Below are 24779 nucleotides of genomic sequence, written 5' to 3' on the forward strand. Positions count from 1 at the left end.
GTTATAAACAAAAAATTGTAGGATTACTTACCGAGTGTGTACCCTTTGACTACGCTCGTTGCTAAAGCTTGGTTTCGTCGCGGAACAGCGCATCAAATTGCGGCCGCTATTTCTGATATTATTTTTCTGCTAAAACTTCGTTGACCTTTGGAGACATCATTAATATAAATAATTTTTATGGCCGTTAAATAAGAAATGTTTCTTTCACAAGAAATGTATAAAATTACAGTACTAAACAGACGATAGGTCGCCTAACTCGCCGTAGCGTGACGCTAGACGGCGAAAAATATATATTTAATTATAATAAAGTTACAATAAATTAAGTTAATATATAATTATATATACAGTACCTAATTTATATATAATTAATATATAATTATATGTACAGTACCTAATTTATATATAATTTATATAATACTGTCCAGACGATAGAAATCTCTCCGTAGCGTGGCGCTACGGACGGCGGGTAAGTAGTTCGGCTGCCTGATGACGTTTTACGTATTATAGGAGTTATTTTTACCGTTGTTTACGGATAATGCCACAATTTTTATAGGAATCATAACTATAGGAAACGCTTTTATAGGGGGATCTACTGTATATATATGCATTGCACATATATACAGAGTGGTCATAACTAAAGTCCCTATTCAACACTGTCTGGAATGTAGAAGCCCAACCTTAACCAAATTTTTTATATTGACATTTCCAAATACGTAGAAAAGACTTCCACGTGGAAAAAAATTACTTCCAAAACTCATCACTACAGAACTTGTGATGTTTTGAATGGCAAAAAATCTCCATACAATTTTTTATGATGTCATAACTCTCAAAGCACACTTGCAGCATTAGCATTGCTTTCAATTTAAACAGCTTTACAAGCAAGGTATGTTCAGACACTTTCGTGCCACTGCTGATCTGCAATAATATGAATAGTGTTTCATATGCTGCAGTTTCATACCCGGATACTGACCAAAGCACATGTGCATTTTGCATATGTTATATATTTTTTTTGCACCACAAGTCCCACAGTGACAAGTTTGAAACTAAATTTTTTCCTGTGGAAATCTCTTTTACATGTTTGGAATTGTCAGCACAAAATTTGGTTGAGCTTGGACTACTATATATCCCTTCAGACAGTGTTAAATAGGGATGCTTTAATTATAGTCATCCAGTATATATATATAGACTGGCAGTTTGTTCGTGGTTGGCAGTTTTTCATTAGAGTTCCTCTCTTCAACAGTAAATTATTATGCATGGAGCTTACTATATAAACAAACTTTCTATTCGCCTGAAGATGACGGAAATATATTTGTCAAAAGCGCTCAAACGAGTGAAAAAACGATTAGTAACGCTAAACACAGCGAGTTTTAATTACCAATTAATATTATTTGGCGTGAATAGCATACTAGCCTATATTAACTTTCTAACTGTCCTCCCATCGTCCTTTTATCAGTGATGTCCCCCTTTTGAATACAATTTTAATTGTCTGCTTTTGTTTAACTTTACTTTAAATTACTTGTCATGATTTGAATAAGATTAATATGATGAGTAGAGAGGGTAGAATGTTTTCCTATTATTCCAAATTGCTCACTATGACAGATGCAAGCCTGTCTTTAGGTGTGGGCCTACCAGGCTGGGCCCAGGGGCCTCCAGACATTGGGCCTCCTAACATTCGAGACCTCAGAAATATGCAAAATTGACTAGAGCAACAAATAATAAAATTATTATAAACAGTAAACAATCAAAAGATATGTTTGATAAATTTTATTACACATAAATATAACAATATGTTTAGCAGAAAAGCTAATTGAAAAATTTATGGACATTAACCCTCTATTAAAAATTCCTTAAAGGCCTCCAAGCTTTTCATGGTCCAGGGCCTCACATGTACCAAAGACAGGCCTAGACAGATGTATAAACTTAAACCTTGGTTAATCTGTATTCTTTATAAATCATTTTTTGAAACTCCTGTTCAGCTTAAAATATAAATTAGGTATAATTAAAATGATCGCAAATACATAATAATTCAATTTAATATAAATAGTTTACTGTTAATCTTAAACAACACATGTGCATGGATGCATATTACAATATCAAAATAAAGTAAGACAATGATTTATAATGATGTATGCCAATAATTAAATATAAATTTCTAAAACTCTGCTATAATTATTCTGTGTGGTATCTATTGAATAAATTTTAAAACAAATTCAATGAAAAATAAAAATTATCATCAAATAACAAAAATTAATAAAATTTTCATTATCAAATTACACAATTTTTAAATAAAAATATTTTTTGGCTAGGGCTATAAATTTTATGTGATATATAAACACAGATGTTTCATATTTTAAGTTTAAAGTATTTTTCAGCTGTTATTTTAATAACTTTACAATTTTAATGAATTCCTAACGAAATTATAAATAATCAGAACTTTTCTACAGAAAACTTTATTTTCAAGTATGTTATGAAAGTACTATCTAATAATAGTGTTCTCTAACTAGCAATACACCTAGAATAAACAAGATTTGTACACAAACAGTTCTAAAGGCTATTTTTAGATTTTTGAATTTTCAGTTGGGTCGTTTTATCATAAAATCTGTGAGCTTGCTATACTTTGTATACTAATATTTACATTATCATTATCGGTTACAGTTAAGCATAACTACAGAGTGGCTATAAACTTGCAATGCATCCTAATTAGAAGTCATCTGGGTGTTACCTCCATTCTCCAAACAAATTAAATTTTTTAACCCATGTTTTTCCATGTTGACAAATGAAAGTCATTAAAGTAATTGTTAATTGCTACTTAAATCTTCAACTGTTGTAAAATGAAGTTGAGAAATGTTATCTTTTGTGATGCTCATCAGAATTCACTGTCACACATTGTTAAGTTTATATATCACACTAAGATGGATGTTATTGTTAAGTTTGAACTTTCAATTCCAAGTGCAATTCATCATCCACTAAATTTGTCTTCAAGACATTTGCTAAATGACAGATCCTGGATGCAATGATATGCATAAGGACCTTGCAATCATTTTATACAAGTAGAAGTAGTAAAATGTTTGTTTTTACAATTATTTTATTCTATGCTTTTCTGATTGTGCATATATATATATATATATACACACAGTACNTATAAAGATAGTAATAAGATATATGTATACTACATAATGATTTAATATAATATATGTGTTGTCTTTATTTTGTCAATTTTCTTTATTCCATCAACATTAACAAAATCCAATTAACTAAATAAAGCAAACAATGTTGAGTCTAGAAGCATAATAAATTATATTAAGAGTGCAAAACATCGTGTAATAAACTAAACTATAAACAATTGCACGACTATTTACCAGGCTATCAAGAAATTAACTATAAAAACTTCTTACGAAAATAGATAGAGTCGCCATCTATTAATTATTTTAACAGTTAATCAAAATTGTGCGATTAGTAAGATAATTAATAGATAATTGCGCTGTATATCTTAATAACAAACTCTTGCCAAGATTAACACTGTAATTTAGAAATTTCTAGAAGAAAGCAGCTTGAAACAAATCTTGTATCCACAACTCTTATGTAAAGTACTCCAAGACAAGATCTTATCCAAAGACAAGAATTAGGCTTTATATAATAAATGTATATTTTTTGTCTATAATCAATATAGTGAAGTCTAACGTCCAAAGAGCTTTTACTGACAGTTAATGAATTACAATTATCCAATTTAGATGCAAAAATATAAAATACTTCTTGTTAATGCACAATGATTTTTTGTCATATTAATAAATTCCTGTATTCCTGAATTTATAAAAAAACTAATTATATTTCTCTCCAACTTCTTCTTCACTATTAGTAGTATCATTCACTGTATGGTTGCTTCTTTTTTCTAATTTAATTTAATTTTTATAGCCATATACCCTTCCTAGTGTCTCTTTTAATTCAAACTTAGGACTGGCCAGAGCCATCTGACTCTGGGAAAAGATAAGACAACAGCATCTTGCAATTTAATGCCATCACTTGTTGGCATATTATGTCAGTCCATCAGCAAATCCAATAAAACTAGTGTATCCAGCAACGACTAGCTGTTCGGTTGCAAACTTTGCCTAGTTTCTTCTCAAGAATAGAAAGAAAATATAGATATGGTAATTGTTATAACTCATTCATCAGCCAAAATTCTAAAAATACTACAGAAAATGCAACCCTATCCAAAATGAATAAAAAGAACTATTTAAACAGAATTCAAAATGTGTTCTGATATTAAATCAATTCTTAAACCTATCAGTATCTTATCATAGATAACACTTCATTCAGATTTCTAAATTTCTTGCAATTGAAATTTTATTGTAATTAGAATTTCTCTACAAATACAGGAAGGAAAAAATTAAATATCGAAGTCAAGGTTGTAGATATTGTGGGTAAGTGTGTCTGTAGCCAAGTTCTTGACATTAGACGTCTGGCCCAGAGCCAAAATTGACCAGACAAATAAATAACTTGAAAGTAGAGACAATGTCAAAGGTTGCTGTGGAATGTGTAACAAACTCAATAATATCAATTTTATTTAGATTTTTATAGGCTACACAAATTTAATTAATAATACTTAGATAAAATTGTAAAGATATATAACTTTTTATAATCCAAAAATAGATACAGGCAACTGTACATTAATTAAAAATTCTAGACATTTTCAGGTCATTTAGAAGAGAAGAAAATATTTAGGAATTGTAACAAGACCTTAACATTATTAACAAATTACAGCACATAAAGACAATTGTGTTTTATATTAAGTAATAATTGAAATTACAAACCACATAAAAAATTTGCATCTTTAAATATAAAACAATATAAAATTATTGTTTGTCACTTGTTGCAATTAGATTGCATTATGGAAGCAGAATATTGAACTCAAGCTATGATTATTTAGTTTTTTCATGTCTAAATGACAACTACCAAAATTTCAATTTTGGATGAACAATTATTAAGTCAGATTTCCACATTATACAGGCATACCTCGACTTACGTCGTTCCCGATTATACGTCGCTTGTTGAAAAAGTATATGAAAAAATAAAAATCAAGTTTAAGTCATTTTATTCGACTTTACGTCTGTCCGCCACAAATATTGAAGTCGTAATATCACTAGAAAAGCGTTTAAAGCACATAAAATCATATTAAAATATATACATTTACAAGTATGTACTGTATTTACAGTACATGCATTTGTAAATTTAGATTACTTTTTTCTGTACTATATTAAAAACTAAAATTTGTTTGTAAGCTTAAAATAGATCCTCATTAACCATATATTATTAAAAATGCATTAATAAATAAAATACAGAACTGGGAATGGTAATTTATGGTTTAGCCTAGTGACAAGTAGATTCGGAGACAAGTAAATTCGACTTACGTCGTTTTCCTGGAACCAATTACCGACGTAAGGCGAGGTATACCTGTACTCTGAAATGAGAATGCTATAGTCGTTGTTGAAGATCTCAGCATAATCTGAATGCGAGATATCTCAATTTCTATCCCATAATTTCTTGTATATCTCAGTATAAGAGACTGATCATATTTTAATGAGTATTAAACCATTTTACATAGCAAAACTTGAAAGTAGTAATAAAAAAATGGCTTTCACAGATATCCTTTTTTAATGTTGTACAATCAAATATTTTATCATTTATTTTCTAAATTAAAAATTAACATTTCATAAATATTGCACCATCTTGTAATCGTTGTTGCTCCTATATCATAGTCACTCTACGGTTCTGTGATATAGCTGCTTAAGTAAAAGTATTAATACAAATAAAAAAAACAAGTCAATCTGATAAGAAAATTCAAAATTTAGAATATCTTTCCATTTTGTAAATAACTTTTATTATTAAAAATCTATTTTAAAATTAAAATTAAAAATCAATCTTTAATGATATAATTCCATTTTGTTTATCGTTGTTTCCATAGTGATTCATTGATGCTATACTATTTAATATTACTTCAACTATAGAACAGTTTCATAAAGCATTCATTGTTCGTCGTTTACCAGATCATAATCTTGCTTTGGGTTACAGTTAGCTGTGTTTAGTGAACTTTAATAAGTTATTTAAGGGCTTAACTGTAGCTTCATTTATTGTACATGAGACTGCTCTTAGTTCTCATTCCAATAAATTATTCTCTGTAAAGTTTATGTAACTAAATTCGTTTAGTTTGTTTCTTTGTATAAAAAAGGTTATAATTTTATAATTCTATAAAGATATTAAGGAAGCTTCTCAAATATATATATATCCTATTCAAACTGTTTAAGGTTTAGTCCAAAGTGCCTCAATTTTCTAAAATGTTTCTGCTACAAGAAATGCAATTCAAATTGGAATTCTGAAACTGTTTGTTAAAAATTGTTACATAATAAATACTAAAATTGTTTGATAGAATTACAATTCTATCAAACTCAATCAATTACAATACAATTCTGTCAAATTCAATCAAAAACTTCAAATTATAAAAGAATGTTTGATGGAAGTAAAACCGACAACAGGAGAAATACAAAAATACTTTGTTTCAAAAACATTTACAATTTAAAAGGGAGAGGCAGGGAAGGCATATGTTCGAGTGTAAAAAGAGTAAAAGTGTTATGATCTTTCCTAATAAAATATTAAATTAAAAATAATTTCAATGAAAAGGTATGCCTTATGCTACTATTAATATTGCAAATGTTAGAAAACTATTGTTTTATTCATCAAGTGCATACTGTTAAAACGTACACAATGGACGTTACTGCAAATCGATTTATGGGAAAAAGTCACATGTTGGAAGGTAAACAATATTTTGCCTTAGCTGTCTGCAATTGTTATTCATCTAAGCTTGTAGTACAATGGTTGTTTTAACTATTCCAATAAGTCAGAATACAAAAAAATATTTCATTTCATAGATTTCATATCTATAAAGAATAGCTTATCAAATTAAAAAGAAAAAATTTTCATTCTACTATAAGTTACTATCACAAGATTATTTTCTTTACATCTTAGACACACATTTTAAAGTAAAAAGTATTACAAATAAGAATAAATTAAAAAATAATTTGATTCCAATGAAATTTATAATTTAAGTAAATGCTAAAGAGTAAAATTTTGAATGTAAATTATATGGTAGCTTGCAAGAATATTTCAAAAGAAAAATGGCTAAGGATGATATTAAATATGCATTAGAATTTAAAAATGGAATTCAATACAGTAACATTTTTGAAATACTGTATTTAAAATTACATCAGTTTATTTATAGCTTTTCACTCGGAGTCTTGTGTAATTTTTTGTTGCCGTAATCTAAAAACGATAATGTTGCAAATGTGTGTTTGCATATTGTAAGCAACAGACCTGCAGACTTTCAAATATTGTTGAAATAATCTAAAATATTAGTGTGACCGTAGGGTCGGTCTCTTTGACACCGCGTCAGGATGTGACACCACCAAGTCTTGCAGGACTCGGAAATCACAACTTTACGTCACGCGAGCGGTTGGATTTGGAGTAGAGGTGAGGAGAGAGAAACAAGGAAGCGATCCACTCAGATTCCATATTAATAAACAATAACAAATTAATTTTAATGGGCAGGAATATACGATATACAATCTTTTCCATATTTTCTTAAATTTAGTGGTTGCGAGAGAGAGAGAGTTTACAAATGACTCGCGTGTGAATAAATACCTTATAAAGTTGAGGATGGATGACTCGATGACTCAAACGTGGGCTTCTTCGGATGTTCGGTGAATTCTTCAGGTGATTGAGGGGTCTTTTTATTCGAATTCGGGTAACAGGTCTTCGGGAAGAGGTATCATGGGGTTTTTTTTAAAATTCGGGTAACAGGTCTTCGGGGGGAGGTAGAATAAGTCAGGAACTTGGGCATGATAGGTATCCGTAAGTTGATATCGATGGAGGAACAGTATTTTAACACACTTTTGAGGCGACCTTTGTGGACGGACTTTGGAGGATGACTGACTTGATTTTTTTTCATCGCTCTCCCTGGTTATTGGGTATTTTCCTTCTGGGGTTTTTCCATGAGGTCAGGAGTTTGTTGCCAATGGCCTGGCGTCCAATACTGGAAATTTATCAAAAGTTCCGGGTTTTACATTAATAACTAGATGGATCATCCTCAATAAGGAAGCAAGTCCATGGGAAACAATTTTTATGATAGCTCTTGATAAAAAAATCAAAGTCAAATGACAAAATTGTAAAATGACCAAAGGTCAAGCTAATATTTTCATCCCTTCGTCCGTCACANACAATATCAAAATAAAGTAAGACAATGATTTATAGTGATGTATGCCAATAATTAAATATAAATTTCTAAAACTCTGCTATAATTATTCTGTGTGGTATCTATTGAATAAATTTTAAAACAAATTCAATGAAAAATAAAAATTATCATTAAATCTTGAAGAAAAAGAATAACAAAACTTTTCGTATATTTTCTTTTTCATGTATATTTAATAAATAAAAAATATTACATATATTTTAAAGTTATCATTGAATTTATTTTAGAATTTATTCAGTAGATACTACACAGAATAATTATAGCAGAGTTTTAGAAATTTATATTTAATTATTGGCATACATCACTATAAATCATTGTCTTACTTTATTTTGATATTGTAATATGCATCCATATACACATGTTGTTTAAGATTTACAGTAAGATTTCTAAATGTATAAATGTATACATTTAGAAATCATACTAATAGACTTGTTATATACCATTATTTGATGTAATCTATTATTATAATATAATATAATAGTAGAGATCCATACAATGTGGAGGATATGTTCTGCTTTATAGGAAAACACATTATCGAGACAGGCATTATCAGACAATTTTATGCAAATTTAAACCCAGGCCTAGAAATTGAAGAAGAAAACAAATAACTCTGGATGACAAAATTAGAATTTTGTATGAGTACTAGTCACAATTTTTTGTCTTGTTATATAAATTCATGTTACAGGGAGCATATTATACAGGAATACATTATTAGATAAAATATAATATTACATTATTTATTTTACAGTATTATTTAAAATATTTGAATGCAGATTATATAAGAATTTTTGTTACTGAACAAATTTCGATATTTCTTACTTCACCTCCATAGCTGGATGGCTGTTATATTATATATTTTCTTTTTTATTTCTGCTGGTATTTCACTATATATTCTGAAGATTTTAGTTTGTTTATACTATATTCTTCAAATGTAAGATCATTAATTAATCAATTTCTTTTTATACATCATTCCTTTTAATGTAACTTATATGTGAAGAATTGTAAACTTGTCCATTTTTATTATTTTCATTTGGAATACTAAAATATTTGAATAACATTAATGGATTAATGTCAACCCAAACAGCTATATAGCCATTATGTTGGGTGTATTTATTTGTCAACATCATCATGTGGGTAATGTCGATTATATATATACTAGCAGATAAGCCTGGCGTTGCTCAGGCAAAAAGTAATGATAGCGAATATAAAGATAATTACATTATAGCCAATCTTATCTGTTTTCACAGAATGCAAGAATTAGGTCCCCCATTTCCAGACTAATTAGAAAATTTTTAAATGGGTCTAAAAATATGTTCGATTTCCCACAAAACATAAAAACTGCATCTGCACCTGTAAATCTTGCATGCCACTTTCTCTTAACACTTCCATTGTTAAGGAATACACTTCTTTCATCCCCCATGGTACCCTACTAAAACGCAGTCAAAAATGCAAAAAAACTGCATCTAAAATAGTACAATATAAGCCGAGTTCTTCAGGGTAAGCCTTAATCCTCTCCCTATCCCCATGGGGGAATTTCGAAAAATCCCTTCTTAGTGTGCGTTCTTGTGACGTACGCTAACTGTGTACCAAATTTCAACTTTCAATTCCTAACCGTTTGGGCTCTGTGCTTATTATTATTATTATTAACCCATCTCGATTATATATATAGATTGCAACCATGCATCTGAAATTCAAGCTACATCTCTAACAATATTACAAGTTTAAAAATTGTTTAATCCACTTTTTCATTGACATTTATGATTAAAAAATAATAATTACAGAATCTAATTTATATTAAACTATTAATCAAAATTAGTTAATTATATTAAATTTTACTAAATTACCGAGTTATATTAAAAATGTTATTAATTACTTAAATTAAACATTTTTCGGAGCGTTTAGAATTTATTGTGTTTTTAATATAATCAATTATTCAGTTAATACAGTATTAGTTGTTGTTCTACCATAATTAATTGTTTGACATTTTCGAGATTTTAATTAACCGTCCTTTAAAATTTAACATAACATATCGATAACTTAAAGCACAAAGATATTTAATGTCTGTCTTGCGTAATTAATAACATTCTTTTTTTACTGTAGTAACAGTGTAATTAATTTTACATATCATATTACATTTATAATTAAACGAATGTGAGTAATGCGCGATATCTCTATTTTTTGTATCTCAGTTTTATTTTTTCTATTTTTTTACTTCTTAAACTTTGATTTATCATTTTTTATAAATACAAAATGCGTGTAATTCTGTACAGAGGATCAATTTTGTTAGTAAAATAAATGTTTAAAAATGCATTTAAAAATTCAGTATGAGATGAATTAACAATAGTAATTTAATTTTGAATTTTAAATAATGGGACACGAAACAGACAGATTCGATATAAACATGTCATCTCTATTTTTTAAACTTTTACAATAGAATAATTGATGGGAGTTGACATATTTGGATCAATAAAAATTTCTGAAAAGTTCAACCAGAACTCAAACCTCTGGTGGTGGGCTGACATCATTTTCACTTCATAAATTTCATTATGAATGCATATCTATATTTAAAATCTTTCTACCTTGTGGACACAAAGGTTTCATTCATGTCATGGCTTGCAAAAGGGTAATCAGATGAGAAATGGAATCAGACTACTCATGAAACTTTTTGAAGATTTGATGTGAACTTAATTTTATTTAAACTTGGGTCCTTCAGAGTAGAAGGCATGCAATTCAACTGCTTCAAATATCCAACCATCAATTATGGATATAATAATAATTATTATAAATATTAAATTACAGTAGATTAATTATTTGTGTCTTTGTATGTGTATTTAATTAAGTTAAAATATTATTTCTTATAGTTTACATGATACTAAAGAATTACGCTGTTTAAAATCTTTAAATATACATAATTTATATATCATCATACAAAATGTATGTTACCTGATGCTTGACTTAATATTTGAAAAGCTTTAAAAATCATTAAATTTAATGTAGTACATTTACTATCAAACATCTACTGTTGGAAATACCTGAAAATGGCATTGTTATTGAGAAAAAATAACATTTAATTTTAAATATTTCACAGCTACGCAAGATTTAATTTTCAGTTGCAATTGCAATTACAATATCAATTTTGTTAGTAAATATTTATGATATTGCAATTGTAATGCCACAAATATTTACTAAAAATTTTAGTATTTTGTACTGAAAACAATGAGGAATTCTTCCATCTTTTTTTTTTTTTAATAAAGATTTAATTGACCTATTTATAATTTATTTTCTATCATCATTTATATCCTCATCCCCAATTATCTGTTTAAATATTCAATTTACAAAAATCTATAATCCAATAAAAATTAAATCAAATAACTTGAAAAATTTAATAAATCAATACAATAAAAGCAACAGAAGTTAATTTACTAGAATAAATTTAAATCAAATGCATATATTTAGCATTTAAATTGACTAAAATCAATAATTACATTGAATGCAAATTTATGTTTAAATAATGTTTATCGGTACAGATTATAATTAAAGAATTTTTAAAATTAAATACATTTTATTTTTTATGCTTGGTCATGTATTAATTAATTAATACTTTTAATTAAATAAAATTCACAAACTTGGTGACTTAGAGATCAATTTTATAAGCAATCCCTATAAGTTTGCAGTGTTTGTTTATTTTTTTATAAGTCAATTAAGTAACACACTCATGCAGATGCAGGATGGCCAAAAATCAGTTAACCAAATATGTAACTTAAAAGTATCTCAGTTAAATAACTTCTGGCCACCCTATGTATTATATACATATGTATGTACTGTACCAATCAAAATTTACATAAGTAGCATTGTATAGAGCATAATGTTGATTACCAAGAAACATAAACAGATATTTCATGCCATAGAAATTAATATGCTGCAATAGTCACTTGGCATAACAAAACCGAATTCAATATCAAATATAGAAATACAGTCAATCCCCTATAACACTATTGATTATTCCGTTTTATATGAATTCCATGTTGTACAAGTCACTTAGATCTTAAAAATACGTGAGCCGTTCACAGCCCGGCACACGTATTTGTAAGATCTAAGTGACTCGTACAACATAGAATTCATATAAAACGAAATAATCAACAATGTTATAGGGGGTCGACTTGTATATGATTCTAGAGACAAATCTAGAGGATGTGATAAGGCAATCATCATCTCTTAATACTCTTTATTGTTAAGAGAACTTCATTATTTCTTTAAAATATTGTTTATATTTTATTACATGAATTCTCTCACTAGCTCATTACTGTCTCTCTAAGATTTATTCTTGAATCTTCCTTTGTAAGATTCTTGGCATTGCACCAATAATGAGAAAACAGAGGAGTCATGCCTGATATGATATAATGTAATGATATGATATGGTCATTTGCTATGCGACCATGAGAGTTCTATGGCAAAGTTGGTAATGGAACAAATCACAGAAGGATGAGAACAAAGAGACCGACCGAAGATACACAAGCTTGATTGAATGACCGATTGCTTATGACCATTACAAACACACTAAAAGATTAGATAAAATGGTGAAATTAGCACAAATAAACAACTGATTCTGTGATTAAGTGGGATAAATACTAAGCTAAAAGAGAGAAGGAAGAGTTAAAGAAGGAAGAAGAAGAGGAGAAGAAAGCTAATTTAAATATATATTGGAAAAATAATTCATTAAAAGATTACAAATTAAATTTGAAGGTAGTGAGGAATGAAATCAAAAGCTATTCACTCTTCCTGTGTAAAATGGCATTTTATCATTTACATCACCCAATTCAAAATTTATTTTTATGATTTGTTATCTTACTGGTAAACAGATTTAACAAAGAGATTTTAATTTTATTTGCGATATATTTACTGAAATAAAAATATAAATAAAATTACCAAAAATAAAAAAGAAAATTTTTATATATTTTTTAAAAGTACACTCTGCAGAAATTATTTCACTAAAATAGAAAAATCAATGATTTTCATCCAATTCAAAACAAGTTCAATTAGAAAAGCGAATAGGAAAAACTTATCACAAACAATAACTTAAAAAATAAAAAAATAATTCCCAGAAGACACCCGAGATTATTTTTAAAATAAATATTTTAAATCTTTAATTGAAAAATACAATTTTGTTTTTTATTATTTTGAAAGTCTCTTTGGTATAAAAAATGAAACTGCAAACAAAAACTATCAATCAATTTTTATATGAACAAAAAAGCTTTTGATGTAACAAAGATGAAATTACATTTTCAATAAAAAAGTTCTTTATTTTATTTTAAAATAATCGAATGGTTGTTAACAAAAGTCATTATTTATTTATATTTTTATTTAACATTTTAACATCCATATCAAATTTATTAATAGATATATTTGTTTTTAAATTCTTTAAAAATAAAATAAATATAAAATATTGTACATGTATAAAATGTCAGGAATATATTTTATTGTTTTAAGAACAGTTAACTGACTTTTGGGAATATGTAAGTGTACATATTCCCAAAAGTCTGTTAACTGTTCTTATTAAGTTCTTATTAAGTTTAATTTAAAACTTTATATTTTAATTTTTAAGTGTACATAAAAATTAAAATATAAAGTTTTAAATATTTCAATTATGAGCCAACAACCAAGACAAAGAAGAAGATGAACAAGAGAAGGTAAGGAAAAGTGGATAAAGAAAGATGCAGAACAAAGAACTGAGATAGAAGCAGAAAATTAGGAGATGAAGCAATTGATGAAGGCAGCAACAAACCTTCATGGCTCATGAATGCTAAATGATGACAATGACGATCTAATAAATTCAGTATACAATAGACATCATGATATACAATTAGTTTATTACTGATAAGTCCTTTTGGATATTTCTTATAAAAATGTCATATGTTTAAAAAACAAACTAAATTTGAATTACTTATTCTGACTAACTTAGCAAATAAACTCAAACTTTCCTCTCACTAATTTTAAATTATATAAATTACGTAAATTTTGATATTTTACTGAAAGATTTGACGAAAGCAAATTTTGGTTCATTTGCAACTTCTACAGACAGATCAATGAGATTTCTCTCTTCTGAGACTAAGAATAATTTCTGCCTTCTAGACAAAAATTCTTACTCGTCATGAAAAGTGAAGTAATTTTGATAATGCTCTTTCTACATCACGATAATGATATATCATTAAATTTAAATAACTTGTAACAAAGCTACAATATCAAAACTACTGTTTTAGAAAGAGAGAATTTCAATACTATAGCTTTCTAGAATATAAGTTTTTTTTATCAAATTTAAATAGGTTCTGCTTTAATAATGATGTGTTTAGTTTTATTTAAAATCTTCTGTTCTTTATTTTCAAATTTATTCTTTGAAAAATCTGCATGTGCCTTACTTCTATCATTTTCTAGACTTTTCCTCTTTGATGAAATTCTTGGTTTACCATTATTCTTGTTCTTCGTGGAAATTTCTTTGAATATACTGTTATTCAACATAGGATTCCTATTGCTGAGAATGTTGCTCTTAAGGGGAGTGTAGACTGTTTTTATTTCAGCAACAATACTTTTTCTTTTTTCAAATTCTTTCAGCGAGCTACTTTCAGCAACATTATTATTTGCACTGCTCTAAACTAAATTTTTAAAAACATTTAGACATGAATTGATTTATTTCATAAGATATCAGCATGTTACAGACTTTATAACAATCTTGCCCATTTCAAAAGAATCTAACTTATATGAAAATTGATTTAGCTGATGAGTTGGAATGTTCCTTCTCTCATTTACACTATCAATATTAGGATGTTGGCTAATATGGATAAAAGAAGAAACAATACTTCAACTCAATGATGACAGAATTTTACTAGTGAAGAATAACACCATATTCCAAACTTTCACTAATGCATAATGTAAAACCATCATGTGATATAAGTTCATAATACCACAAGACAGCTTTACAATACACAAGAGGTAGAGTTTTACATACCTCTTCTACACAAAGTTTATATATAAAGTCATTTTAATTCTCTCGCCACATTTCGAGAAAGCAATCTTCTCACTTTTATTATGCAAAAACGGAAATTCCATCCAGATTATTCCTTGTGGCTAACAAAAAATACAGTAATTCACACAATTTTAAAATTTATCAATTGTAAAAGTGGGAACCTGCTGTAATTCTATATCTAATCATTTTAATTAGCAAAAACGGTCGCAAAATTTTTTCAAAAACTTAACGTATTTAATATTTAGATAAATCAAGGAACCGTTTTACTTTTATAAAAATCAATATTATAAAACATATGTTAAATAATTTAAAAATATACATTAAATTACATTTAAATTCTAATTTAAATCTAATTTTCTAAACAAGTTCTACCAATATTAAATACAATTTTCTTCCATAAATCTAATATATATATACATTAATCATAATGTTTTTCCTTCTTATAATATATTATGATATATAATTGAATAAAATAAAATGAAGCTATTAAAAAAATTGTAAAATTTAAACAAATTTAGAATGTCAGAAACAGATGTTTTCAAATGAACAAAAAGACTTTCAATCAATAATTTCCGACACTTTCTATATTACAACAATACACTTGACAACAGAAATCTTATCAATTATACATAATTTAAATTTATTGTTTTATTTACAAAATATTTCATTGCAATTTATTGATTTTTTAAATAAGTATTTTTAGAAATAAACAATGCTATTCGACTAATTATTTGAAAGTATATTTAGTATCTGATGATATTTTTAATCTAAAATGTAAATTTAAATAATTTAAAAAATGAATTAGAAGTAAACCTTGATTCTGAAAAGGTTATTTAAGATTGTTGGGCTGCAATTTGAAAAAAATTGTAGACCTATAAATTTCCACTGTCGTCCATCTGTCTTTTCTTAATCTCGAGAACGGAGTTAGATAGATGAACAATGAGACCAGATATGGAAACCTTAGGTGCAGGAGGCCCCAATTAACTATTTATAAACTTCCAATGCAAACAACTCAATTGCTAAAGGAAAAGTATGATGTACAGGAGCAAGACATTACTAATTTGAAGGTGGAGTGCATATATTTTAAATTAAATAAATTAAAAAATATGATTAAAAATTGCAGCCCAGTATTGTGACAATGTCACAGTGAAATAATTGCTCATAACATTTAAATTTTTTAGAATTATTTTTGACGAAATTCGCATCCAGTTAGAGAGAGAGAGAGAGACAATCTGTTTAAGTTGCTGTGTACAACTGTGCCCCAAAACTATCCTTAGAATTTATATTTAAAATATTTAAAGATACTTTCAAATATACAAACTTCTGACTTTTTTAAATTTATAAAAATCATTTATTCGCTTTTACTAATTGTTTTCTAATAAATGAATTTATGAGAAAGTTACAATCTAACAAGTAATTTATAGATCTATTTATAGTGAATTCTCTTGTTACAATGATAATTTCATTTTATATAAACGTATAATTAATTAAATGTTGACTTTGTGACGGATAATTTGACGTCAATTGCGTTAAAGTCCAAGAGATTGTTCGTAACTGTTTACATTGGTATCATCTATTATTCACTATGCATTATTTATTATGTTTGCACGTTATGCATAATTTATTCCAAATAAAAATTTTAAGAATAAGAAAAAAACTAACCCCTGTGGAATTCCGTGAAGTCTGATATTATAAATACTGTAAATTATTAATTAATAAGAAAAATATTGTTTCATAAGAAAGTGAAATACATAAAAAAAGTGTGTGTGTCGATAAAATAACGAACCAATCCGATTTTTGTAACGACTGTTTTATAAAGAAAGTATTAATATATTCTAACATAAATATTTTGTATTATTTCAACAAGTTACGAGTTTATATATATATAAATATTCTACTTGAGTGTATTGACAATCATAAAAAGTGAATGCAAATGTAGTGGGTAATGAAATATTCAACATGTAAGCCATTATACAGAATAAATGGATCTTAAAAAAAAAATACACAAACTACTTTCAAGTATTCTTTAATACAATAAGAGTTCCAAATATTTTCAGGTTATGGAATATATCATTACGAAAACAAAACTTGCAATATTATATCATTACAGAAATAAAATTTGCAATATTTATATTTGATTTAAATATTTTTATGAAAATATCTGGTAATGTTTGATTTGAATGTAAGCATTACAAATTTCTTTCTTTCTCTGTCTCTCATTTTTAACTCGGTCCATCCTACAAGCTATCTTTTTTTAAGCCAATCGTGGGTCAGTCACAGTAATGCGAGGGATGAGACCTAATGTATCCAAGTAAACCAACCATGAAAATTTCCAAAGATCCATGTTAAGGACTTAACTGGATGACACCTTTACTCCTTACCCATCCATCCATCTCATTATAAATTTTATTTCTGTAATGACATTTTCCTGAAGGCTGGTTTTGTGATGCTATTTGAAATTTATTTATTAATATATTCAAAAAATAATTTGTATACTGGGTAATTTTTTATAAACTTTTTAAGGTATTACTTTATCAGTTTAAAATCCCAATTTGTAAATAAAATTAAACTTACTCTCTCTCTCAAGAGAATTATACTGCATTAAAATTAATTTATATTCAGGATACTGTTTGTTAGCTTAAAAGGTCGCAAACATTTTTGAACCGAGACCCATGTTTGAGAGAATTTCAGCTAAAAATAAGTCTGACCGATGTCCATACCCTAATCGATCTGTGCTGCACTCTATCTGACTGATCAGATTGTGAATATCCAATTTAGCTTGTTTTACTTTTATTCTATTCCTCAAAGATGGTTATCTAGACTTAAAATGTTTGTCCAGAAAATAATTTTTATTAGCATATAGTAATAAATGAATGAAATAGTTGCTCTAGTGTACGAATCACTTAATGTTGTTACAATTAATACCAGTCGACCCCCCTATATAACACTGTTGATAATTCCGTTTTATACGAATTCCATGTTATAAGAGTCACTTAGATTTTACAAATACGTGTTCCGGGCTGTGAACGGCTCACGTATTTGTAAAATCTAAGTGACTTGTACAACATGGAATTCATATAAAATGGAATTATCAACAGTGTTATAGGGGGGTCGACTGTATATACATAATATGCAGATAATTGCATGTATCCGTATATAATTATAACTAAAATTAAATATTCAAATAATTATATTTAACCAAATCTCTTTCAGATGAAGAGCTGGAATATCTCATAGTGACTGTAATTAATGCTAATAATCGAGGTGTATCTGCAGTTAATAATGTTACAATGGAACCAAACTGGAGTTTTGGACAGTCTTTGTTTTTCTCAAGCACTGTAATCACAACTATAGGTAATTATGGATTTTATATAACATTTTTATCAATTTAAAATTAATTTTTAACCGTCATTCTTTACATAATATCCATGTAATTAATGGTATAACTACTATGCTACTTGACTGAACAATTAGAGAAAATACAAAAGACTGAATGAAACTGTAAAGTAATGCAAATTATGACAAATATAATACATAAAAAAAACAAGAAATGAGATGCTACAAAGATGTATTATGTAATTAGCTGAAAAATTGTAATTACACCATTACTTTATCTATATAATTAATGTTTTTCTTTATAATAATTGATTAATTATTACAATTATTCTGTTAATAAGCTTACCAATGTTATGTCTTCTTATCAAAAATACTTAGTATATTAATGATTTGTACAATGAAGACTTTTATAATCACAGATGAGTTTAAAACATAGGTTACTTTGAAAGATTAAGAAAAAGGAAAGTTCATTGGGAATAGCTTCCCTACAGGGAGAAAGTATTTTCTATTAACATCATGAAAGATACTAAGATGAAAAGGAAAGAGTTTGATGGAAGAATAGAAGAGGAAGGATATTTATAAGATGCTATAACTTTCAATTTTTTATTGGAAATGCTTTCTGGATTATCTTAAAAACTTTCTCTTTGCTGTGTGGACATTAAGAAAACCTGCTTAGCAAGCCCATCATGGGTTTGGCAAGACCACAATGGGACAGCTGAGTAATGAGAGATGAACCCAATATATCTGAACAGACCACTCACAAAAATCCCTGGACTATTTTATGTATCCAGACTTGATCCTGGATTGTCAGAACAGTAGACTGCACCTTAACTGCCTGGCCATTCAGCTGTCTGCTTCCTTAATTTTTGAATTCCAAATACAATATTGCATACTGAATATTATCTACTTTATGTATGGCTTTTTATTTATTTATTTATAGGAACCAACTCATTTTGATTTGAGCTAGAACTTCTAAAATTTCATAATTTAAAACTGAATTTCCTTTTTTATCTTATTGAATTACAAGAACATACAGTTTGCTGTAGAATCCTACATTATGATTAGTTAAATAAAAGTTGTTGAGGAGTGATTCTTCTGGATTCTTAACACAACAATAAAATAATTTTAAAGACTAAATCCAAACATTTAATGAAACATGATTCATAATTCATTCATAAATGTTTTAGGATATGGTCATGTCACACCTCTATCAGAAGGAGGACGGGTCTTCTGCATTGTCTATGCTCTCATCGGCATACCAATTACGCTAATATTACTGACAGCATACGTAGAAAGGCTAATGATCCCAACCACTCTCTGCCTTCAATTTTTGAATTCTCGACTCGGTCATCTTTATCAAGCATTTCATATCAGAATTCTTCATTTATCTGTTGTAGGAGTAAGTCTAATTTTGTTTAAATTAATTATTGATAATAAAGATAATTTATTTTTATATTAATGATGACTTTATGGTTTTTTTTGTCTTTTTTTTTTTTTCAGGTATTAGTTTTAGTATTATTTTTCTTCATACCTGCTGGTATCTTTGCATATTTGGAACCAGACTGGGATTATCTGGATTCACTTTATTATTGTTTTATATCTCTAACTACTATTGGATTGGGTGACTTAATACCAGGCGATAGTTCGCATCAAGATTATAGACCATTGTACAAAGTTTGTACAACAGGTAGGTTGTGTCTAGTTACGAATAAAGGATGAAAAAATATGAATTTATAAATCAATTCAGACGAAGACTTTTATCTGCCTGACTTGCAAGAATTGCAGGTTCAAATCGCACTCCAGGTTGCTCTTTTCTTCTAGTTAGTTAAAACTAATTAATTTAATTAAATTTAATTATATTCATTAAATTTTACTATAAAATGGCAAATTTGTCTATCGTTAGTGTAAAATAATTCAATATTTACTTAAAATTATACACTTACATATAATCTAATATCTGATTGGGTTCATTAATAAATCCATTTTTAGAATATAAATTAATGTTTGTAGTATTTTAATTTAGGAACGTGTGTCAACAATGATAACCTCCAAAAAACAATTCCTAATTATATATAAAAGGCACAAAAGCTCATACCATTGGCATATCCACGATTTTGAGAATATGGGTGCTGCTCAAAGTAGATTCAGGAGTACCAAGGCATGTGCTCCATTGTTTTTTGAAGAATATTACTCAATTAAGTTAGAATTACCTTAGTTAACTAACTTTTTACAACATTCTTTCTTCATTAACTTTTCAAAACTGTTAATTGGAAGATGTAAAATGGATAATTGATCATTTTGAATTGATAGGTTGATTATGAATTATATAAATTACAGTATGATTTATACTTGGCATGATTCCAAAAGAATAACTCACACAATAACTTTCTTGTAAAACAGTACACTAAATTACTTTAATTAATTTACACCAAACAACAGTTTTCAAATTAATTAGTTCTATTTGTAACAGCCTTTTAAAAGAGCCAAAAACATTTGTTTTAGTGTAAATTAAAGTGTTTTAGTCTGCTGGTTTAAAAGAAGGTTATTGTGTGAATTTCAATTAGTATTTAATCAGTTTTGTTAGTGATTCCAAAAGAAGAAATTAAAAAAAGTATAAAATCGTTACATTTTTTTATTTTCACTAGAAATGAATGACTGAAATTACGTATGTGTTCCAGACTATTCAACACATGTTTCCAAAAAATATCACTTTAAATTTTTCTTCTTTTTTTTCTATTTATATACAATTAGTTACAACTATTGAAGTCATGCATTATATATATTTTTACTTTAAAGTAACAAAATTGACTGCTTTGGTATCAAGGGATGCTGCAGCACGATAAATATTCCCTATGGATATACTCCTGGCTTATGCCCAAAATTGAAGTCAAACCGATGATCTAATTGGTATATATTTTGTTAATCAATGATAATATTATAACTTGTATCCTATTCACATCTGCCTGCTGTATATATATATATAAATACTATAACATCCTTACATATTTCATATTTCTCACTATAACTGATTGCTGTTTAACATGCCATCTATACAACATGTTATATAGTATCATTAGGATTTAAACTAGAACTCAATTCAATTTCACATTCACAAATTCAATTTCAAATGCAAAAACACATTAATCTAAGATGTCAAAGATTTTTTTAATGAGATTCATCTTTAGAAATGATTTTATGTCCAAATATGAACATCCAAACCCTATAGTTGTATATTAAAGCCAAATGATTGCCAAATTATATCAGACTCATTTTGTGTTGTATTGTAATAATTGAGCAATTAATCTGTTAATAAACAACATCCAACATTAATAACATATCTATTCAGTTGAACAACGAACTGAATGGATATACAATCAGTCAGATCACTTGGGTTGGATTGTCCAAATGACCTAAGGGACGTGAATTCAAATCAATACCCTGATAATTTAACATGAATTGCTTGGTTTAAACGATAATTCCCTCACCACTTACAATGGGAAAAATCTAGATCTTTTCCATAGCCATGTATGTTAATGCCATGTGTTAAAATTCAATTCAATCATATATAGTATATCTGAATTAAAATTCAAAAATTGTTAACAAGATTACAGATAAACATAAATACATAAATTAAATTTAATTTAAATCTTCTTATCCTCCCATAAAATTTAAATCAACTCTAGATTTTAATATCTAATACAATGTAAATAGTATTTAGGGAATAATGACAAGAGAAAATTTGTACACGTTCAGTGTAGATGCAACCATTGTAAGCATAACTAGTATATATAAGCAATAACAATATTTTTTCTTGTTTTTCAACACTTACAGATTGCTTTTGATTAATTATATGAGGAGGGATATGCAGAATATTTGAAATACAAGCAAACTAAAGTTGAACTTTCTGGAATTTGTTTTTGAATATTTTTGATCCACAATTGATTGAATCCATGGTGTAGAATCAGCAGACATAAAGGGTTGACTGTAATTTATGTTTAGTTACATACAGTACTGTATAATAACTTGCAGAAACCTTCTGTACTTAATACAGCAGGTATGTTTATTGGAACAACGAACATCTTCAATCACTTTCAGAGACCTTCATGTTGTTATCGTGTGTTTCCATAAAGTGAATGTGATTAATCAAAAAAATTCTAAACAGAACATCCTGTACAAAACATGACAATATTCAAATTAAAAATTCAATTCTGTAACCAGACAATTACCAGATTTAAATCAGATTACTTTACTGCTACTATTAATAATCAAATACTGAGTAAAGTTATTCGTATTTAATTACTAGTAGTAGTGATAAAGTAGCCTGATTTAAATCTGGCAATCATTTGGTTACATTATAAAATATTAAACTTTGAGATGTTTATATATCAATACCGTATTTAAAAATAATTGTTTAAAATTAATATAGAACTTATGAATAAATTTATCAGTGGNTAGTGAGAAGTCATAAAATTTATGTAAATAAATTAAACTTTGTTAACTGTTCCAATGTTTGAAACTTTTTTAATGTTCTCTCTTCAAAATAACTCTCTTTGTTTGGAATTTAATTGTAAGTGATATATTCTGAAAATATTTAATAAACATTAAAGATATTTTTGATGACTTCTCATTCAGGCTGATGGTTTTTTGATTTAATGTATTTAGTTAACTTTTGGTTCAATGTGGAAAAATAAGCTGTTATAGTTTACATAATTGTTCTCTGTAACTTATAATACAATGTAGTAAAGATAATTATATTTTTATGTCAATAAAGGTTTTGTAAAAAAAAAATTTATAATTAAAAACTTGTGCATGAATGGAATAAAACTTAATTTGCAAGAAACGTAACCTATAATATAATAATAGAGTTCATTTTAAGGAAAAGAACAATGCATGAAGCAAAATATCTACAAAAATTCTAACCTCAAGGGATTGAGCAAAACCAAAAACAATATAATCTACACAGAAGTATAGAATAAATGGCATGAAGATAATGATAGTTAATTTCCAAAACATGAAAAAAGAAACCATGTATGGTGATAATTATAAATGGTTTTAAACCAGATGTTTAATATAAAAAGTACATACAGTCGACCCCCGTATAAGATCATTGATTATTCCGTTTTATATGAATTCCATGTTGTACGAGTCACTTAGATTTTACAAATACGTGTACCGGGCTGTGAACGGCTCACGTATTTGTAAAATTTAAGTGACTTGTACAACATGGAATTCATATAAAACGGAATAATCANTTTTTATAGTTGATGTTACATTATATTCTTCTGTAGTATAATTAAAATAAATTGTATCTTAACATAGTTAAAACTAATAGATTATACATTTTTATGTTATTATACTCTTAAATTAATAGTTAAAAAATAAATACAATATTTTTATTTACTTACAGGATTTTTACTTATTGGTCTAACATTTATGATGCTCTTCTTGGCAACTCTATATGATATTCCACAACTCAATTTCAGCCTTTTCTTCTTATTAAAAAGTGATGCATCTACAGATCCCGAAAAAATGCGTCTTCATCCTTCGACGGGAATGTTTGGCCCAAAATACACTCAGCAGATTGACGAGCCGACCATTCGTCACGTGAAGGCCGTACCTCATCCGGCATCTTCCTCTCCAGAAGAAAATCCATGATGACTTAATTAGTATTTTCATGAATTCCCTCCATCGCTTTCGAGAGACATCAATAACTTTTGAGATGCAATGTAAATATATAATTACGTTGTTATCCTGAATTATTTTTCAGAAGATGAAAAAAAAAAAAAAAAGAAAAATATCTTAATAATTTATAGATATATTTTTAATTTTAAATTAATGTTCCTTTTTTGAAATTTTGATGTTTGGAACATTTTATAACTTTGCCTCCCGACACTGATATATTATACAAAAACTTTTGTATCAAGGTGCTTGACAGCAAACAACGAGTTATATCTTTAGGGATTTCCAAAACTGTGATCTTGGAGAATTCCGAAACTTCGGAATACATTTGGATAGATTAACAAAAAAACAAGTTACTTTGCGCATAGCATTATTTTACGTTCTGAAAATGTGTTCAACCATTCGGTTAAGTCTTGATTATCGAACAAAATCATCCAAAATTGCTTCTTT

At 27.6% G+C, this 24779-nt stretch overlaps 1 protein-coding gene across 1 annotated transcript in view; it reads left to right on the forward strand.

The window, feature by feature from the left end:
- The window catches only part of LOC111625559 (potassium channel subfamily K member 1-like), a 61456-nt gene extending 37017 nt beyond the window's left edge, over positions 1 to 24439 (forward strand). Inside the window, exons 2-5 of the mRNA XM_023368723.1 lie at positions 18528 to 18668; positions 19838 to 20049; positions 20151 to 20337; positions 24058 to 24439. Coding sequence (XP_023224491.1) covers positions 18528 to 18668; positions 19838 to 20049; positions 20151 to 20337; positions 24058 to 24305 — 788 coding nt within the window. The 3' untranslated portion in view covers positions 24306 to 24439. The remainder of the gene's footprint in view (positions 1 to 18527; positions 18669 to 19837; positions 20050 to 20150; positions 20338 to 24057) is intronic.
- Positions 24440 to 24779: the final 340 nt, after the last annotated feature.

Source organism: Centruroides sculpturatus, unplaced genomic scaffold (genome assembly GCF_000671375.1).
Source record: "Centruroides sculpturatus isolate CEXI.00-Female unplaced genomic scaffold, Cexi_2.0 scaffold389, whole genome shotgun sequence".
NCBI classification, from domain to species: Eukaryota; Metazoa; Arthropoda; class Arachnida; order Scorpiones; family Buthidae; genus Centruroides; species Centruroides sculpturatus.